The sequence below is a fragment of the Salmo salar genome, chromosome 16 (assembly GCF_965601325.2).
Source record: "Salmo salar chromosome 16, fSalSal1, whole genome shotgun sequence".
Lineage (NCBI taxonomy): Eukaryota > Metazoa > Chordata > Actinopteri > Salmoniformes > Salmonidae > Salmo > Salmo salar.
In genome coordinates this window covers 76630037-76645810 of record NC_138306.1, presented here as the reverse complement: position 1 = coordinate 76645810, position 15774 = coordinate 76630037, and the positions used below count along the sequence as shown (strand labels likewise).

The 15774-nt window shown below is 40.1% G+C and overlaps 1 protein-coding gene and 1 pseudogene across 2 annotated transcripts; both read right to left on the bottom strand.

Moving 5' to 3' along the window:
• Positions 1-3387: 3387 nt before the first annotated feature.
• Positions 3388-9057, bottom strand: LOC106574726 (CD48 antigen). Its single transcript, XM_014150741.3, has 11 exons — positions 8709-9057; positions 7700-7987; positions 7362-7613; positions 7095-7193; positions 6974-6994; positions 6605-6625; positions 6380-6412; positions 6270-6305; positions 5936-5992; positions 5636-5689; positions 3388-5510 (listed from the first exon to the last, which is right to left on the bottom strand). The coding sequence occupies exons 1-10, from the start codon at positions 8764-8766 to the stop codon at positions 5640-5642; spliced, it is 915 nt and encodes a 304-aa protein (XP_014006216.1). The 5' UTR covers positions 8767-9057; the 3' UTR covers positions 3388-5510; positions 5636-5639.
• A 154-nt stretch (positions 9058-9211) lies between these two features.
• Positions 9212-14191, bottom strand: LOC123723872 (uncharacterized; annotated as a pseudogene). The gene is made up of 6 exons (XR_014380978.1): positions 13833-14191; positions 13460-13729; positions 13232-13309; positions 12894-12920; positions 12724-12780; positions 9212-11390 (listed from the first exon to the last, which is right to left on the bottom strand). The product of XR_014380978.1 is annotated as an uncharacterized LOC123723872 (transcript).
• Between the last annotated feature and the right edge of the window lie 1583 nt (positions 14192-15774).

The window sequence follows — 15774 nt, the reverse complement described above, 5'->3', positions numbered from 1 at the left end:
ACAGAATAAAAACACCAGCTTTTAACAGCATACATATGATGTTGAGGAGGTGGGGGAACCTGACAGTTTTGGAAAGAGAATGCCTTGCATTCATTTATCTTGCTTCACTTAGAAGGGGGAGGTAGAATGCAGAATTCTGTGAGTGGGGTAGAATTCGGAGAATAACATTAAAAAACTCCCTCTACAAAGGGTTATAATAGGAGGTATGTCTCTCCCATGCTGGTTTTAGATTAGCTCACTAGTGGGCTGTGGAATAATCTAAGGCTGCTCACGCTGTTACCATGGAGGCACTACGGTAATAAGGAAACGAGAGATGTCATTAAAGACAGTTTAATATCTAGATAATATTTACATTAAATATATACAAAACAGTTTGAAGAAACAACATTTTGAGTGGATAAGCAAGTTAAAATGCAGTGTCTGGGTTAAACATTTTGAGACAGAGTGGACATGGCAGTCATTCATGTGGAACTGTGACGTCGACACCAGTGTTGATTTTGTGGTGTCAATAGCTGAAAATGATGAGTTGGTCAATGGCTCATAGCTCTCATACTGATTCCTATAATGACAAATGGAAGAGGGATTAGACATCAACTCCCACTGAGTGACACAAATGGATCAGTTGGCTCCCATGTGTACTTCCTGCTTTCTTACAGGACATAATCTTTCCATAATCCTTGTTTATGTCTCTAGAGTCTAGACTGATTCCAGGAAATCCTATGATCATTACAAAACATTACAGTATACAATATTAATGGTTAGATTTAATCTATTCGTGCTTTTTGTATGGGGGTAAATAAACGTGTTAATTTCTGTGGTGTGTTTGACATGCTACTCCCAGTCACTGTGCATACTGATGGGGGCAGCCAGCAGTGCAAAAGCTTGGCTTAGTACTGCCTCCTCCTGGTAGAAAAAAGAAATACACTTCTGTCTCTGTTTCTCATCCTTCTCTCTCTCTCTCTCTCTCTCTCTCTCTCTGCTTCTTGGCATTACTAACGATACAACTGTGCAGTTTGGGCTCTCCCATTCCTGAATATCCCCCCTATATCTCGCTTTATTATTGCTGCTCAAGAGAGCTACCAGATGCCATGGTTGTGTGAGTGGGCAGCACTTTGTGCTCTTTGGCAGGACTTTACACACACACACACACACACACACACACACACACACACACACACACACACACACACACACACACACACACACACACACACACACACACACACACACACACACACACACACACACACACACACACACACACACACACACTTGGCACGCATTGTTCTGTGAGTGGGCAGCACTGTCAGGGCTTAAAGCACACACACACACACACAGCGCTTGTTTAAGCTCTTTCAGTCTTATCATCAAGTTCTTTATTGTAGTCTCATCCACCAGCCGGCTCTCTCTCTCTCTGTCTCTCCCTCTGTCTCTCTCTGTCTCTCTCTCTCTGTCTCTCTCTCTGTCTCTCTCTCTGTCTCTCTCTCTGTCTCTCTCTCTGTCTCTCTCTCTGTCTCTCCCTCTGTCTCGCTCTCTCTCCCTCTCTCTCTCTCTGTCTCTCCCTCTGTCTCTCCCTCTGTCTCTCTCTCTCCCTGTCTCTCTCTCTCCCTCTTTCTCTCTCTCTCCCTCCGTCTCTCTCTCTGTCTTTATCTCTGTCTCTCTGTCTCTCTCTCTCTCTGTCACCAGTAATTCCAGCCTGGGTACCAGGTTATCTTTATTGTAACAGGGTCAGTGGAAATACGTACCATAAAAGTAGCCAACCTGACGATCCCTCTGCCATAGTTATACATTAATAAAGACCATTACTACCAGGTCATAAACCATGTCACAGAGATGAAGGATATTCACCCTGAAGTCAGTTACCTTAGAACATTAGGTCAATGTGTGAGGCTGTGAAGCATACAGCATGATCTTGATCTTGATCTTACAGTGTAACGTGGTACAATAGTAGGCTATACTGTCTGTCGGACCAGAACTCATCTGGTATCTATTCATCTATTAACAAGTCCATATTAAGTATTATTAGTCCTTCAAATGAAAATGTTTTCAGTTGAATAATTTAGTCTGAGCTGTCTACAGTTATGTTTGAGAGAGGGATCTGTTCCATTTAACAGTGAAATCTACTCCGAAATGAACATTCCGTTAGTAGGGTTCTGTTCCGTGATTCTGCCAGTTTGAAAAGATCACTATAAGGACTCTGACACTAGTCCTAGCGCAACGATTGCACAAATTGTGAAGGTTGGTTGTTCATCAACCTAGACAGGAAAGGTCCAGAAAAGCATTGTTCTTTAGTCTAGGATTAACTATGAAGGATGTCATAAACAAGTGGACTCTGGGACACTGTGTCGTTTAGCTTTGAAGGGTAAATGAGATGGGTCATCACTTGACAAGGGTTACTATTAAAACTGAACAGGAGGTGTGGTGAAACCGAAGTTTCAGAAGATCAAGACATTTGTAGTTTATTCATCGATAGCCGAGAGCAGGAAACGGAACCTAAAGGTGAGTGTCATTCAAGGGTAGAGACTTGAACAGGTGGGGCTCCAAACTCACATGCAGGCATTGTGGGTACACACACAAACACGCACACAACTAGACATATTCTAACAGCACAAACTGGCCATAACGGTGTCCATTGTTCTTTTGGCTGTACATCCAGAAGGGGGCATCTGTGAGTAATTGAAAGAGTGCAGCGAAAAACAACTCTGTAGTTACTACTGTAGATGGCCATACTAGAAAGAACTAAAGTTACGATTTTGTCCGAACTAATGTGTAACTACGTACATTTTTGGTACTCAATTTAGAATTAGGGTTAAGGTTTGGGTAATGGTTAAGGTTAGGGGAGCGGTTAAATGGACTATGTGGTTGTAATGTTCCGTCGTTTCTAGCATGATCAGATTGTAACAACTAAGCCACACCTTTCCTCTTTTTATGATGCAGTGATCGTGTGAGTTGACTAGGTGGTGCAATAGAGACTCCTTTGTTCAACTGTCACAAAAGTGCACCACAGATAGAAAGAGCCAGATGTCTCACCGGATGTATACATTTGAAGCATCCGTGTAGAACCTCCACTCACGTTTTGTAGACTTTACCCTTCGCCAAAGTTTCAAATGTTGTTGTTGTTTAGGAATGCAAGGCCGAATTGAGTTATTGCACAAAACACCATTTTGAGAAAAGGAATTCCCTAACGGAAATATGCAAATGCTTGCAAACACGTGCCAATACGATCTTTCTAGTTCGTGCTTGGCTCTGCCCACCTCGTTCTGTCCACTATGCTTAAAATGTGCTCACATTAGAAACGACACCGATGGGATATCTTTGGTATACCACGCAATGCCAGGTACAATACAGGCCTGTAGGATGTCTATGGTATCAGGCACATTAAAATCATTAAAAATAAAATCAATGCTTTATTACTACTAAGTTCTAAGAGTGACAGTTTTACAATTCTGTTAAAAAGACAGCCTTCACACTCACAAAATGCATGTACAAAACTGAGGCCGTGGTCTCTAAGGAAATATATACATAAAACATACTTGTACATTCGTTCAACACAAAATTGGTTTAAGCTGCAGGAAATAAACATGTAAAATGACGTTCCAATTAGACAGCACTTTGACTATGAAAGGTAAGGCAGTGATCTTGCAATCACATCACTCATCTTAAGATTGTCATTGTAAAGTTTGCTAGTAGTGCAGTAAACTTGTTCTTACATAGCTTAATAAAGAACAGAGATGGAAGCACAGATACACACAGAGATACACACTGGCAGAGTAGAAGTGTGGGCAGGCTTAAAAGGCACACGGCTTTAGTTTGAGCAATTGCACTACACCAACTGCATATTTTTATATAAGCACAAACTTTAAGTTAAATCTTTTTGCAAACTACTGTATTTCATGTAACAATGGGTATGTCACTGATTCCCCCGGTACTGCTGCTCATTCAGTGCACCAGCTCTGGAGATCTACGTCACCGGCTTTCTAGGCGTCACTGAACTGGATTCATTATCATCAACCCCAGACTGTCTTGTCTCATTACGCACACCTGGTTCCATTCCCCTTGATTAGTATGTTTTTATATGTGCCCTCTGTTCTCCATTGTCCTTGTCGGTTATTGTTCCCATGTCTGTTAGTCTAGTGAGTACCTGTGCTGGCGTTCGTGCTACGCGTATTGTGCACTTGTTATTTCTGGTCTTGTCCCGTGTAATATTTAGAGGTTTAAACCTCGCTCTTTTTTGGGGGTTACATCCCTGTGTATTTTATATACCTGTTTGTTTTGGGCTTTGTCCCCGTGCCTTTTCATGACATGTTGTATTTTGGGTGGAGTAATAAAACCCCCTATTACATATTCCTGCGCCTGTCTCCGATCCTTATACAATGTGACAGGGTATGTTCATATGCATTCAATTTTATTAGTGTGAATACTCTTATTATAGTTTGATTCATGTTTACGTGCTTTGCGAGAACGATTCCCCCTACAATCCGGTTTACATGGACAGGTCATAATCGGGCAACCTGAAAATCACCAATCAAAATAAACGTTCTATCATCTAATTTTTGGGAAGCCTATTTGATTCAAAGTTTGGACATAAAATGCATACTTTCAGATTTTCCAAACTCACTTTACTTGTGCCATAGAGGGTGGCTCACGCTGCTCGCGATAGCACATGCGCAGATCAAATACACCACTGGAACTCCGATTAAGGTGTTTACATGCCATTAATACACCACTGAAACTCAGATTAAGGTGTTTACATGCCATTAATACACCACTGAAACTCAGATTAAGGTGTTTACATGCCATTAATACACCACTGAAACTCAGATTAAGGTGTTTACATGCCATTATAGTTCGGAAAATTGCAACAAAAAAAAAAAATCTGTGTAAGTGTTTTAATCGGCATATGCTTACTTCGTCGTTTATGACCTTAATCCGAGTAAGGTGTTGACATGACTAATCCCAAACTCAAGAGTATTGCCCTAATTATCTTAATATTGAATAATTAGTGGCATGTAAACAGTCAGTGTAGTAGTCATTGGTGTCATAGGTTTGTCTATGATCCTGATAATTTATAAGGCTTAGCAATTTACTTTGCAACTGGTAATTGAGTTTGCAAATTGTTTTAAGTTTACAGATGTAGAATCTTAATTTGATCATCGTATTGCAGGAAATGTAAAACTTGTAGTGTACTCAAGGATTGAAAAGGCTTCTGAAGTTTAATTTTCTCTTTGACATTTGATTTGATATTCCTGTACGAAAATCACCCCTACAATTTTTTTCCAATTCTAATTCACATTCCCTGTTGCCGCAGGACTATTTTCCTGCAGTAACAAACTAGCTCAAATTAAGATCCTACATCTAACTCAAATTGACCTCTATTCCTCAGATCGGGATGTAACATTCTTTTAATGGTACAATAAAGTGTTAGAGCGTTCCCTTTGTCATCCAGTGCTCGTTGTCTAGATGTTTGTTTCTCTTGATCCACAGTGATCCTCTGGCCCACAGATCCACAGCTAAAACACATCAGTAGGAACAAGAGTTTAACACACTGGTAGTTTGCCAGAGCCGGGCCGAAATTGGTTCACAATTAAGAGAATGAGGTAGATGCAGTATATATTATTTTTACAGTCAAACTTACCATCCTACCATACTTTATCATCTTGATGATCATTATTCCTCGCCAGGGCTTCCTCTGCAAAATAACACACAAAACAGGATAGTTGGAGAGCTCAAAATCCCATTGCCAAGCCAGAGAGCCACCACCATATTGCTAACACCTAAATATAATGCTGTATATTCCATTTATTCTTTTATCCAAAGCGACTTAGTCATGCGTGCATACATTTTTCATACGGGTGGCCCAGGAGGTTAAAGCTATAGGAATATAACTTGGTCCCTTCAGATCAAACATGGAAGTGGAAGATGCTGGGCATCATACCTTCCTTCCCCCGCCCCTCTTCAGCAGTGGGTGTGTTAACAGCAGAGTAGGAAACACCTGAGGAAATGCAGAGAAGAAACACATCGACTACAGCCCCTCTATAAAGCATCTAGAAACATCTAGAAGTCTATAAACGATCAATAAACAAGCTAAAAAGCACTAATTGATAAAGAAATCATGTCTGCTTGGTGACTTTTACACTCAGTACTTGGTGTAATACTGTAGACATCCCATTATGACGGAATAGACTAATCAAGATTTTCAGATATGCATCTAACAATACTTCTGATGCTATTTCCGCATCATGCAGTCCAGAAGTAGCTCTATGACTTGCCTGTGGATGCAGAAACTCCATTTGATGCATCAGTGGCTGAAGAGAGGAAGAGAGATTAGTTTATCATACATAGATCCTGTTTGTTGAGGTCAAGTAAAGGAAACACTTACCAGGTCTCACTTCTCCCTGGTCTTTCCAAAATTCTAGTAATGGAAAACACAAGAGATTCAATTAGGTCAATAGTGACTTAGTGCAAGTAATACACATGTAACATGTTCATCTCCCTTTCACCGAAGCAAAGGGACATGATCGTGAGGAATCGTGACGGCAGCAAAAACAATGAATGGAACTTAAATGAACATTACTACAAAACAAAAGTAATGGATGTTTCCTACCTCCTTCCCATGGCATTGATTCTGGGGGAAAAAAATAAGCAAAAAGTAATTACTATACTTTTATCAAATCACAACTATTACCCAATATTTTATTATTGTTAAATACTCCAATTTAAACACTTACTCCCCAAACCCCCCCTCCAGAACACTGGCCCATAAATGGTGCATTCCTGTATTACACTTTTATACTAAAATGTTTATTCTATTCTACTGAGCCATTTACTTTGTTGGCTTTCTTATCTTTTATTATTGTTGCATTGTCGAGAAGGAACCTGCAAGTAAGCATTTCGTTCGACGGTGTATACCATGTGTATCCTGTACATACGACTAACACAATGTTGAAACTTGAAAAACAGACAATCATCCTACCTTTCTCATAGAAGCAAACTCCTGTGGTGTAGAAAAAGAAGAATACATTTATTGTCCAAGACAATCCACTTCCTACTGGTGTAAATAAGTAAACATGAAACTAAATATAATTTGTCCTTACCTGTTTTAGCTCTATGACCAAGAATGAACAATAGAACTCCAGCAACAGCCAGAACAAAAACAGAAATACCAAATAACCTGGCCTTGGTCAACCAGCCATCTGCAGTGAGGAAGGAATACATTTCAACATTTAACAAAACATTCCACTCCAGATGCTTTCCTTTTATCCACCCAAATACCTCACCTATCAACGACATCCCTGATTCATTCCCAAACATATCATTACTACTAGTATAACATCATACTGGGCAGTGTCCTGTCCTCTCACCTGGACCAAAAAGGTCTTTATCAAAGTCTTCACTGGCCTCGCTCACAGGGTTCGTAAGCTGACACGTGTAGCTGTTAGTGTTGTCATTCCTAGAGACAATCTTCTGTTGCCCTGAGACCTCCCACGCCCCCTCTCCCGCTTTCCAGCTGTAGGTGACTGGTTCAGCATCAGTGGTGTTGCCTTCACAGGTCAGAGTGCAGGAGGTTTTGTTGGAGTTACAGGAGGATGTAATTGCGGGTTTGGGGACTGCCTCTGTAAAAGAAGATCAAGACAGAAAAAAATCTAATTTTGGGAAAATGTTTATAATCGCAGACAGGCAGGCAGGCAGACACACTTACTTATAACAGATAGTGTAAATGTCTTAAGTGGTTTGCCGTTGAACTCCACAGAATAATCTCCACTGTCTGTTTTCATCAATCCACTGATTCTCAGCTCTCCAGTAGTCTGGTCCAGGGTTGTACGGTTTATGAAGGCAGCATAGATGTCCAGACCACCAAAATCCTTGTCCCACTCTGCCACCTTGTTCTTCCCATGCTTCCATAGGATGGTTGTGATGGAGTCAGGCACTGAGGACTTGTCCGGCGTCAACACAAGATCCTTTCCCACTTTTCTGTAGAGGTGTTCACCTGGAAAACAAGACAATATCTCATACTGGTAATGGAGAACCAAGGAGGTGAACCAAGGAAACGTAGCCTATATCTGACAGCCTGTATCTATCTATACAGGTATACACAAGGCCTGCAGATTAGTGTGGCCTTCCCGTTGCATGAACACATTCCAACCATATTGTTCTGTTTTCTGACACATATTTATAAATGAGAGAGAAGTTGTACTTCATTAAAAAAATATTTTCTTGATCATTACTTTGGTTAGGCCTCTAGGTAACCAGCTCGCACTAAGCCCATCTATCCCACTGAGCACACACATGCCTAGCTATCCCACTGGAAACACTGGTTGAATCAACGTTGTTTCCACGTCATTTCAATGAAATTACGTCAAACCAACTTGGACGAGACGTTGAATTGTCCAGTGGATGTAACCTACAGTGAAGGGTGCGGTCGTTTTTGTTATCGATAGGCCTAAGAAAGCGTCTTGTTACCACCTTCATAAGATCATGTTGGTTGTAGGTAGCCTATTTTACGTTGTAAAGCTTCAATTCACCCCGATGCTTTCAACTTTTGAGGCTTGTGTAGTACACACGTTATTTTTTCTGTGGTTTGTTGTTGACATATGCACCTTGGTTGTAAGACGCACACAATTGCCTAAAAAAAACTAAAATGAGAGAATTTGCCGCCACCCATAATGACAATCGAAAACCATAGATAATACATGCGTAACATAACCTACCTGAAACAGCGCAAAGCATTGCTTCCGCCAGAAAGACAGCCAGAAGTGCGGTCGACATTGATAATTCGTAAAATCTGTTTACCGCTGCTATTGCAGTTGCCTGGGTTATATTACGTGTTTATCTTTCTGGGAAAGATGTTCTCCTTTTCCTGTTTCCCCTTTTCTTAGCCTATGAAGTGAAATGAAGCTTGCTACTAGATAACTTCTTCATAATGAAATTGCACTGTCATGTGGCTGAGAATTTGTCAACTATCATTTATATATATATATATATATATATAAATAACTGTTACAATGTATCCTAGATTACATGCTACACACATTTAATTGCTACAATGTAGCCCCTAGATTCTCCACCTTTCTCCTGGAGAGTCCCTGCCTTGTCGTGCATTTTACACTTTGGCTCCTCCTTGTGACGGGATGACAATGTCTTTCACCAATCAGGTTTGGGGGAAAAAAATCCACTTTATCACTTTCAGAGGTCATAATAATAAAATCCAATATAGAACTCAAGTCCTTTATTGAAAAAATGTAAATATCAAACACCTCAAATTCACAAAGAATATACAGGCCAGAATTCAATCGTTGCAGATAGATGATGTCACACTATGCTTTGAAGTGCATTTGTTTTGCACAGCAGCATGTCTCAGAAGAAAGGAGTTGACATTTGATTTTGGAATCGTCAGTCCTGTGGTGTGATCCGTTAAGCGAACCTGGCTGAGAAGTCATGCAGTACATGCAACGAGACTGATCTTTAAGTCTAGTGTTAACTAGTCCCTTTCCCCAGCTCACTATTCACAGATCTGAAGGGTTCAGATAGGGATATGTATGTTGGTGATGGTTCAGCCCAGCCCAGCCCTATGATGGACCTTCCTCTGTATTGCTTTCACCAATCAAGTTTGGAAAAAATACATTCTTAAGACAAAGTGCTGAAACAGAATTGGTGTTCAGATGTGTGTACATGGACAACACAATCATTCAGTCATCAACACATCACTACAGTGTGAGGTCTGGAGTTTAAATAGCGATACAGACAATGACTGTACAAGTCCAGGTTTTTGCATGTGCCAGGACTCCATTTTAGAAGAGTCTTGGTCCAGTCCCAAAATAAATTAATGTGAGCTGGTCTTAATTCATAACATCTTCTGTAACATAATTACCTGAGACATACCAGTAACAGAACTAAAACCTGGGATATACCAGGTTAGTGGTCTTGACCAACAAATGTTCTCACCAATCTGGTGGTAACTAGTGTACACTGCTGTTACCCCTTACTTTGGTCCATCACAGACTGATGTACAGATATATTTGAGAAAAAAAATCTTAAAATTCAGGTGACAAAATTCTATTGTGAAAACAGATATGCTCAGATATATACCAGAGGGGAATTTGAAGGAATTTGATGAAGACAAACACTGTGTTTCTGTCAATTTAAAATATTAAGGTATTAAAACAAATACACATGCACCACTAATACAACATTTCAGTACTGCAGAGCTCTCTCTAAGTAATAAAACATATCAGTACTGCAGAGCTCTCTCTTAGTAATAAAACATCTCAGTACTGCAGAGCTCTCTCTTAGTAATAAAACATCTCAGTACTGCAGAGCTCTCTCTAAGTAATAAAACATATCAGTACTGCAGAGCTCTCTCTAAGTAATAAAACATCTCAGTACTGCAGAGCTCGCTCTAAGTAATAAAACATCTCAGTACTGCAGAGCTCTCTCTAAGTAATAAAACATCTCAGTACTGCAGAGCTCTCTCTAAGTAATAAAACATCTCAGTACTGCAGAGCTCTCTCTTAGTAATAAAACATCTCAGTACTGCAGAGCTCTCTCTAAGTAATAAAACATCTCAGTACTGCAGAGCTCTCTCTAAGTAATAAAACATCTCAGTACTGCAGAGCTCTCTCTAAGTAATAAAACATCTCAGTACTGCAGAGCTCTCTCTTAGTAATAAAACATCTCAATACTGCAGAGCTCTCTCTTAGTAATAAAACATCTCAGTACTGCAGAGCTCTCTCTAAGTAATACAACATCTCAGTACTGCAGAGCTCTCTCTCTTTACAAGGCAGATGAGGATGAGCGCTACCTCTCAGGCCTGGTTCCTCTCAACCAACAGTCTCTCCCTACACTATACATTGCCTAGTGGGGGAAGGTTGGCATAAAGTACTCAGAAAAATATCTAAAAACAATAACCTGTACAAATTCCTTGACAAGTCAAGTGAAGGCTCGAAGAATTATTAAATTATGGAATGAAAAGAAATTCACAAGCTGCGATTGAAAACAGAAAGTTCAGTGGGTTGGCATAAAGTGCTGTCTGCCTTTTTTGTATTGTTGGGCTCTCAATGATCACCTACGTACAGGTGGTCGTTAACCAGCTCCATTATTGTAATAATTAATCAATATTAAAGTATGATTGTTTGAAGAAATTCTTCTCCCTTACTTGATTAGAATTTCCACAACACTAAGCACTTCATAGAATGAGTTTGACACTCTTGTTCTAGATTAACCCTCTATACTTATAGTACACAGTATAATGTTACAGGAATCAAATCATCCAGGACAAATATGGTTTGAGGGTACGGTAAGTCTCATACACAACTCCATTCCCCTGCCCCTTTCCAGCTTTGTCTGCACCATCTTCCTCTGTTTTGGTGTTGGCGTTAGTGGAACCGTAACCCCTGCAGAATCACACAGAAGGAAAACATCAACTACAGCCTCTCTCCTACTGCATCAAACTTAAAGCTACAATATGTAACTTTTTGGGGCGATCCAACCAAATTCACATATAAATGTGAGTTATAAATGTTTCATTCCCATTAAAAGCACAAGCTTCCCATAAGAAGCGGTGGATCTGTTCTATGTGTGCTATTTCTATGCTTCCTGTTTCGGTTTTGTACACCAGCTTCAAACAGCTGAATACAGTGAGGGAAAAAAGTATTTGATCCCCTGCTGATTTTGTACGTTTGCCCACTGACAAAGAAATTATCAGTCTATAATTTTAATGGTAGGTTTATTTGAACAGTGAGAGACAGAATAACAACAAAAAAATCCGAAAAACGCATGTCAAAAATGTTTAAATTGATTTGCATTTTAATGAGGGAAATAAGTATTTGATCCCCTCTCAATCAGAAAGATTTCTGGCTCCCAGGTGTCTTATATACAGGTAACGAGCTGAGATTAGGAGCACACTCTTAAAGGGAGTGCTCCTAATCTCAGTTTGTTACCTGTATAAAAGACACCTGTCCACAGAAGCAATCAATCAGATTCCAAACTCTCCACCATGGCCAAGACCAAAGAGCTCTCCGAGGATGTCAGGGACAAGATTGTAGACCTACACAAGGCTGGAACTTTATTATATATAATTTTTTTTACAACTTTTACTTCTCTACCTTCCAAAAGAAAATAATGTACTTTTTACTCTATACATTTTCCCTAAAACCCAAAATGACTCGTTACATTTCGAATGCTCAGGTAGGACAGCAATATGGTCCAAGTCATGCACCTATCAATATAATGCGTTGTCATCCCTACTGCCTCTGATCTGGCAGACTCACCAAACACAAATACTGCATTTGTAAATGATGCCTGAGTATTGGAGTGTGCCCGTCTGTCCGTAAAAAATAAACAAGAAAACTGTGCTGTCTGGTCTGATTTAGATAAGGAATTTGATGTATAAAATTATCTTTTACTTTGTACTTTTACTCAAGTATGACAATTGAGCACTTTTTCCACTACTGTACTTAAATACATTTACAACCAGATACTTTTAGACTTTTACTCAAGTACTATTTTACTGAGCGACTTTCACTTTTACTTGAGTCACCATAATAGAAAATATCTTTACTTTTATGACAATTTAGTATTTTTTTACACCAATGCACACACCAACACACACACACACACACTTGGAAGTATGTGTATATAGTGCAGTACATGAATAATGTTGTGTTACTTTGGGGACCCTGTTAGCAGGTTGAATATGGATCAGAGTAAAGTTAGTGTAAAACATACCAAACATTCCACCACAATACTTTCTCAAAAAGTCAATCCAGGTGTCTTGGGGATATCCTGAAATGAATAAGAGAGACTGAAATGTAAGACATTATTAAGACTGTCATTCAAATTTAATTCACATTGTGTAACATTTTGGGAAAGCAGTGAGTATGAAGAGTTGAACCTACCTTTTATTTTCTTCCACACCAACCAAACTGGGGAGTAAAAATACTAATATTTTATAACTTCTTAAAGTACAAGTCTGCCTTAATATTCTATCAGCTACTTATTATGACTTCACCGACATTTACACGCTTGAGCTGCAATTAGAAGCCATCTTTTCTGAGAGCACCAATAAACAACCTGCATACAGTACCTGCACATCTGAACACTACTGTAAATACAGGTAGAACAGGTATCCCCTTCAGGGGGTATAGCTCACTGTTGTTGCTGCTGTTATGTCAATCTGTGCTTCAGAACTATGTACATGTACAGTGTTCTGTTACTAGAGATGTACTGTTCTTACCTATTATGACGATGACAACAAGCACTACAATGGTAACGACAACACCAACAACAACCCCAACACCAACTTCAGAAGGCTCTGAAATGAAAACACATTTTGTATTGATATGTTGAAAGAAATCGATCAGGAATTCAACATAGTGCAGCATTCAAAATGTCCTACAACACTAGCAGTGTTACTCACATATCAATACATAAGACTGTAACACACTTATAAGTGTTCACTCACCTGAACCAAACACCTCTCTAACTGGCTCACTGACTTCCCCTTCCCCACTAACAGCATTCTTCAGCTTCCAGAAGTACTTGTAACTGTTGGTTGATTTGCCAGTGTCACTCTTAGAGACAATCAGTTGTTTTCCTATGACCTCCCACGCCCCCTCCCCCACTTTCCAGCTGTAGGTGACTGGTTCAGCACCAGTGGTGTCGCCTTCACAGGTTAGAATGCAGGATTTGTCTGGGTTGCAGGTATAAGTGATAGTGGGTTTAGGGACTGGCTCTGTAAATCCAGGAGAGAGAAAGACAAAGCAGGGAAAAATGCTTGTGAGGCACTGCATAATCTTCTATTTAAAATATAGGCACAGACAGACAGAAACACTTACTGATAACAGATAGTGTATATGTCTTGTCAAGTAGTTTGCTGTTAAACTCCACAGAATAAACTCCACTGTCTGTTCTTCAATCCACTGATTCTCAGCTCTCCAGTAGTCTGGTCCAGGGTTGTACGGTTTATGAAGGCAGCATAGATGTCCAGACCACCAAAATCCTTGTCCCACTCTGCCACCTTGTTCTTCCCATGCTTCCATACGATGCTTGTGATGGTGCCAGTCACTGTGGACTTGTCCGGTGTCAACAGGAGGTCACCTCCCACTTCATGATAAAGATCATCTGGAAAAGCAGTCATTTCATACATGTATCAGAGTATCAATGTATCCAGGGTAACACATCATGGTTAAGGTATAAATATGTAGTCCTAACCCTATTGGCATTGAAAGAGACATTATTATCAACCTTTACTGTTTATGTCTAGAATTCTGCTTGCTGGGTCTATCTGGCCTATGTAGTCTGACCACTTTACCAGTATGTCCCCCCTCATCACCACTACTGGAGCAGACTTTTGTAGTTAAAATTCCCATGTAGAAAATGAAAAATAGAAGTTAAATGGGTTTCCATCAGATTCTCAACTCTACTGATGGTTTGTAACAAAAACTGTTGTGTTATATAGACTGTTGTGTTATATAGACTGCTGTGTTATGTAGCAAATGAAAAAAAACAAGTTAAATGGGTTTCCATCAGATTTTCAACTCTATTGATGGTTTGTAACAAAAACTGTTGTGTTATATAGCAAATGTGCCCACCCTGGTCTTCGCACTGTTGCTTCAGCCAAAAACTCAGTGTGGTGGTAAGCTATCTACATTATGAGATGTGTATGTGTAACAGTGTAGGTTCCGTCCCTCTCTTCGCCCCAACCTGGGCTCGAACCAGGGACCCTTGCACACATCAACAACTGACACCCACAAAGCATCGTTACCCATCGCGCCACAAAAGCCACGGCCCTTGCAACGCAAAGGGAACAACCACTTCAGGTCTCAGAGCGAGTGACGTCACCGATTGAAACGCTATTAGCGCGCACCTCCGCTAACTAACTAGCCATTTCACATCGGTTACATATGGTTAAAAGCAATATTATTTGTATTTGTCAATGGGCAACAAATCATTGATGATCATGTCACCAGAATAAGACCCTGGATATTTATTGGAAAGGAGCATCAAGATCACAGTGAACATTCACCACCGTGTGAAGTTCATCATTTATTTAAACTGTACCCTAATAAACTGCATGGTTTCCCGAGTCATAGTGGGAGGTTCACACACCATATTATCTCGTGACTCCAAATGTACTTCGATATGATGAGTTAAGCAGGGCAGATGTTATGGGCGGGCCCTAGGGGGGCCGATAGCAAGACGCATCAATGTCAGATAAAGCATCCGAGCGCTTGAAACAGCGCCCCTCTGTCTCTGTATGTGTAGACCGTGTATCTGATGCTGTCTGGACAAAGGGAATATGACATGTCATACTTTTTTCGCATCAGATACATGGGCTAGTAAGACAGAGGAGCGCTGTTTCGCACTCTCGCAAAATCTGTGCGTCCCGATGTGTTTCTATGGGCATAATATGCAGACCTAAGCTTGTAGCCTGCAGTCCCGCCTTTGGGACAACGACTCCCATTGTTATGGCGGAGACCTGAGCATCTCGTCATTATATACAGATCTCTGGTTTCAGCCACTTGCGAATTAGAAAGGAAAAATGTTGCTGGCTAAAGTAAAGTTAATAAATGTTTTGCTTCTGGCGCCATACTCTTTTGGTCCAGACAGCATCAGATACATGATCTACACATACTGTTGCTCAGGTATTCCCAATCTGGGGTATGCCAAATAAAAATGTGATTCACATTTTTAAAAAAGATTTTAAAAATTAAACCACTTTTTTTTTTTACATTTTCAAACAGTTCATTTAGATTTTCCAATGGGGCTATACATTTG

What these genes read in the sequence shown, in the direction of transcription:
- LOC106574726 (XM_014150741.3), bottom strand. Translation starts at nt 8,766, where the DNA reads ATGTCGACCGCACTTCTGGCTGTCTTTCTGGCGGAAGCAATGCTTTGC. An exon ending in AATGCTTTGCGCTGTTTCAG is followed by an intron (nt 7,988 to 8,708) that starts GTAGGTTATGTT and finishes CTTGTTTTCCAG; the next exon opens with GTGAACACCTCTACAGAAAA. An exon ending in ATCAATGCCATGGGAAGGAG is followed by an intron (nt 6,413 to 6,604) that starts GTAGGAAACATC and finishes TTCCATTACTAG; the next exon opens with AATTTTGGAAAGACCAGGGA.